The sequence below is a fragment of the Euprymna scolopes genome, unplaced genomic scaffold (assembly GCF_053919585.1).
Source record: "Euprymna scolopes isolate OS-2025 unplaced genomic scaffold, ASM5391958v1 sca29, whole genome shotgun sequence".
NCBI lineage: Eukaryota > Metazoa > Mollusca > Cephalopoda > Sepiida > Sepiolidae > Euprymna > Euprymna scolopes.
In genome coordinates this window covers 16,867-21,262 of record NW_027633313.1, presented here as the reverse complement: position 1 = coordinate 21,262, position 4,396 = coordinate 16,867, and the positions used below count along the sequence as shown (strand labels likewise).

Below are 4,396 nucleotides of genomic sequence, written 5' to 3'. Positions count from 1 at the left end.
TAATTCTACCATTCGCCAAAAACGCAACAAATTAAGGTTTGTAAACGCGATTACACGAACCCCCAAAATTACAGCCGATCGAAATGAAGTGAGCTGCTCGCCGGGCAAAACGACGAACAGCTCATTAAAAATAATGTTTCATAAACATTAATAAAAAACAAACATTCAGAAAAATTAATGAAAATAAATAATCAGACTTGGCTTGTTAAAAGAAGTGTAATTTTATTTACGCTTTTGTGTATCACACTCATGTGGTTTCTTTTGTGTCCGTAGAAAAGAAAGAAATCCTTACTGACTGGGTAAATGTTCTCTTTTTTGGCGTAAAGTCGAAAAGAAAAGATAAATGAAATATTTTTCTTTGGGATAGCCGTTCGAGTGAAAAGTGGCATGGAAAGGTAAGAAGAATGTTTTTTTTTGTTTCATTATGAGAACTGGCATAGTGCGTGTCGTGCACATACGACAGACACAGCAGTAGCACGTGTTAACTCCTCAAGGATCAGTGAGCGAAAGAGGAAGAGAGGGCACTCGAATTTGGCGCCACTGTTTCTTTTGTCCTCTTTTTTAGAGCTCTCCGGAAATGGTGACAATTCAAAAGTCTCTGTCAAATTTTAGTTCCGGGGTAGACACTACATTACCCCCCTACTAGACAGTATGTCGATAAGGAGAACAGAATGTCACTGAGTGTAAACAGCAAATCGGCGTGGGCGCTGAATGCGTCTACCCGACTTTTGGTTTTTGCATGTGTGTGACATCATCGTAAAAAGTCACGTCTGCCATTAATCTCGATTATGAAGAATTTTGGGTATCTCTTGAGTACTTTGTAAGGGCCGGAATATGGCGACTGAAGGTGGGTAGTCACGCCACTATTCCGGACGAACACGTGGGTCCATGAGTTCATGTCCTTGGGAACATGCGTGTGTACATCTTGTGCTCTTGGCGTGATGTTGAAAGGTATTGCCATATAATCCTTTACACGGGAGGTGTAATTCGCCGGGTCTGGCATGCGTTCAGGGGTGGTAGGTGTGACCATCTGCCCAGGCAAGGTCAATGAGGCTCCGTAGACCATTTCAGCTGGGGTTAGACCAATGTCCGTTTTGATGGTGGACCTAATACCTAGGAGAATGAATGGAAGGTTTTCCATCCATCTGTTAGGGTCGGAGTATGCTTTCAAGGACGCTTTCAATTGCCTGTGAAAGCGCTCAATCATGCCGTTTGCCGCCGGATGGTATGAAGTAGTGCGCATGTGTTTACATCCGAGTAGGTGAGACAGTTCCGAAAAGAGGTAAGTGTCGAATTGTCTACCTCTGTCAGTTATAATGGTGTTAGGCACCTCGTAACGAGCTATCCAGTGGGTGATAAGGGCTTTAGCCACAGTTTCGGCGGAAGTATCTTTAATGGGTATAGCTTCAGGCCATATCGAAAACCTGTCAATGCAAGTCAGCAGATGTGTACAGTCTCTGGAGGGTGGGAGTGGGCCCACTAAAAATATTCGTTAAAACAAATTATTTTTTACTTGTAAACTGGTTTATTAATTGTAGAAAACAAAAACAAACGGGAGAAAAAAGGAGCTCAAAATGAAAGAAAAATAAAACAAATTATTTTTACAATTGTAGCCATCCGTATTATAAGATTTGTGTGACGTCACTTCCAATGTAAATAAAGAAGTGCGGAGCGTCAGAATAACCGTTAAATTCCAAGATTAACTCTTAAAACCTCTTTTCAATTAAAATATAAATAAATTACAACAAATAATTATAATAGTGTTTTCTTTTTTAAATAGTTGTCTATTTTGTATGTATTATGTCCCTTAGTTTAGTCCTTTCAACTGTTATCTCCCTTGGTCGGACATTTTTCTTGCTGAGTTTCCTCTGACTCGACACCGGTAGATTGACCGGTGTTTTCTTCTCTAATTGTACCTACTTACTATGCCTCCCCACGGGACAGAGTTAGACACCAGGGTCGTTTTTTAACGTGGAGAAAAGGTACAAAAATAAAAATTGTCTCAGTCGTGAAGGATTTCTCCTCCACCGAAAGAGAACAAGAAATAGAAGTGCAGCAATAGCATCCGAAGAACAGATACTACACTTTGATCTTGACCAAAAGGCAGGAGCCTTTCTAGATGTCTCTGTCTTTTATCTTCTGTTGTCCTTCGCCGTTTTAAGACATCTCCGGTAAGAAACATTATATATCTCCTTCTTTTTAATATTTTTAACGTTATTTTATTTTTATTTTTTTATCATTTCATCTACGAACTTTGTTTATTTTCTTTACCCACATGTCCGACCCCCTTCTTGTTGTGTTGTTCATTTCATTACGCATAAGACTCCCCATTCAACCTTTTATAACTTGTCGATTCTTATTTTTTTCTCTTTGTGTTCTCAACAATGTTTTTGTTGGTTTGTTTGTTTTTTCTTTCAGTTTTTTTTTTACCATATCTACTCTCAATATGCGTATTTTAATTAAAAGGGTTAAAAATATAAACAAATCGAACTTACTAAGGGAGGTAATAATTTCCGATGAATCCAGTAAATAAAACGTCGTTTAGTAAATCATTATTTGTATTTTAAACTAAATATTTTATCGTGGTTTATTTTTTGTTTTTTGTCATTTCATTAAACGTAATATGAAAATGGATAATAAACTTTAAAATATCAATTATTGAATGGATTTTATTATTTCCTTTTCTTTAAAAACTCAGTTTTATTTTTATGGATACATGTGTCCAGTGACACCGATATGATGACTAAAATCGCAAATTATGGTCTTTTTAAATTAAAAATAACGCATGAACTGCAGATGTTAACAATTTAAAATATTTTTAATATTTCAGGAACATTAGGATAAGCAGTAGTCATTTAATATTTTCACAAAAAATAATATAATTAAAAAATTCAACTCAACATCAATTATTCTTAAGGAATATGAAAGAGAGAAAAATAATAAGCTTTAAAAAAATTTGATGTGTTTTTCTCGTCTTATGCACGTCACACGCACATGTTTTTGTAGCAGAAAAACGTGCGTAAAAAGAATTTAATCTTACTTATCTTATTGTTTCTTTTTTCGTTTTCCTCAACATAACATGACCTTTCTTTATTCTTTGTTAGAATAACTAGTCAACAAACGGCACCCAATTGAGCTGTTGTGCAGTGGATTTTTCGTCAGCCATAAAAACAATTGTATATTTTATTTTGTATAAAAATATCACACCTTTTATGTTTCTGTTTCATTACTGTGTCTTAAAGAGTGTGGAGCAGGAGATGGGTAGATGGATGCATGCTTATGATATTTTGATTGACAACTGAATGTAGACCTCTCTTGTCTTTTGCTTTTTTCTCTGGGTTATATATGTGACCTGCATTTTGTAGCGTCATTTATCTTTAACAGCTGCGCATATCAAAAAGTTGACCTTTCACCACTGACAATACCAATTCTAACAACCTGACTCCATCGTTCAGTGCATTTGCTTGCAACTGTCATGCGTGTGTGCACTCTTGTTGCTTTTACTTTCCAAGTCATGTGATGCCACATAGGGTTAACATCATTAAAAGATTCGCATAACACAACAATAATAATAGATATCTGTAACTATGTAACCAGTATCAAAACTTCAATTCTCACAATGTATATTATGTAAAGAAAGTAACAATCTGTTTTCTACAACACTGAACAAAAGCAATATGTACTAATAACAATACATATCAAAAAATCGCTCCTGAATGCTGCTGTCATGTTATGTGGATAACAGTTTGTATACCATACATGGACTTATCAGAAAAAAATGAAAGAATCTGTAATCTATAAAGATCAGTTAAGGCGGAATATATATGGATGGAATAGAGAGCCTCTACCTTTATAAGATAAAGTAAAAATTATAGATGGTGAAGAACAGTGAAGACCAAACAGGCTTTAGAAAAACAGCGCATTCATATAATATGTAGTAATAAATAGTGATAAATAATAAAATTCAGTTGTAAGTTACTCCTGAACGTTGAAGTTTCAATCCTCAGTGAGATTGAAAATAGAATTTCAAATTATGTACAACTTTTAATCAGTCATCACTAGAAACACACAGCATGCTACTCTTATATACTAAATAAATTCAGTTGTAAGTTACTCCTGAACGTTGAAATTTTAATCCTCAGTGTGATTGAAAATAGAATTTCAAATTATGTCGGACTTAAATGAAACCCTTTGTTTTGTACATGAGAGTATTGCCAAAACAACGAACTCTTCCAAATTATACCTATACTAAAAGAAACTTGACTAAATCACAGAAAATCATGCAAAGAAATAGTCTAACCATGCTAAGTATATCATGTTACGAACCTTATACAGTGAAACACGTTTTACCTAACTGCTATGATCTCACACAAATCTGTCAACACTGCTACAAGAC

The 4,396-nt window shown here is 35.1% G+C and overlaps 1 protein-coding gene across 1 annotated transcript; it reads right to left on the bottom strand.

Moving 5' to 3' along the window:
• Positions 1 to 751: 751 nt before the first annotated feature.
• LOC145274232 (uncharacterized) lies at positions 752 to 1,243 on the bottom strand. The gene has a single exon (XM_080127373.1). It carries the CDS (start codon positions 1,241 to 1,243, stop codon positions 752 to 754), a length of 492 nt encoding a protein of 163 aa, XP_079983499.1.
• Between the last annotated feature and the right edge of the window lie 3,153 nt (positions 1,244 to 4,396).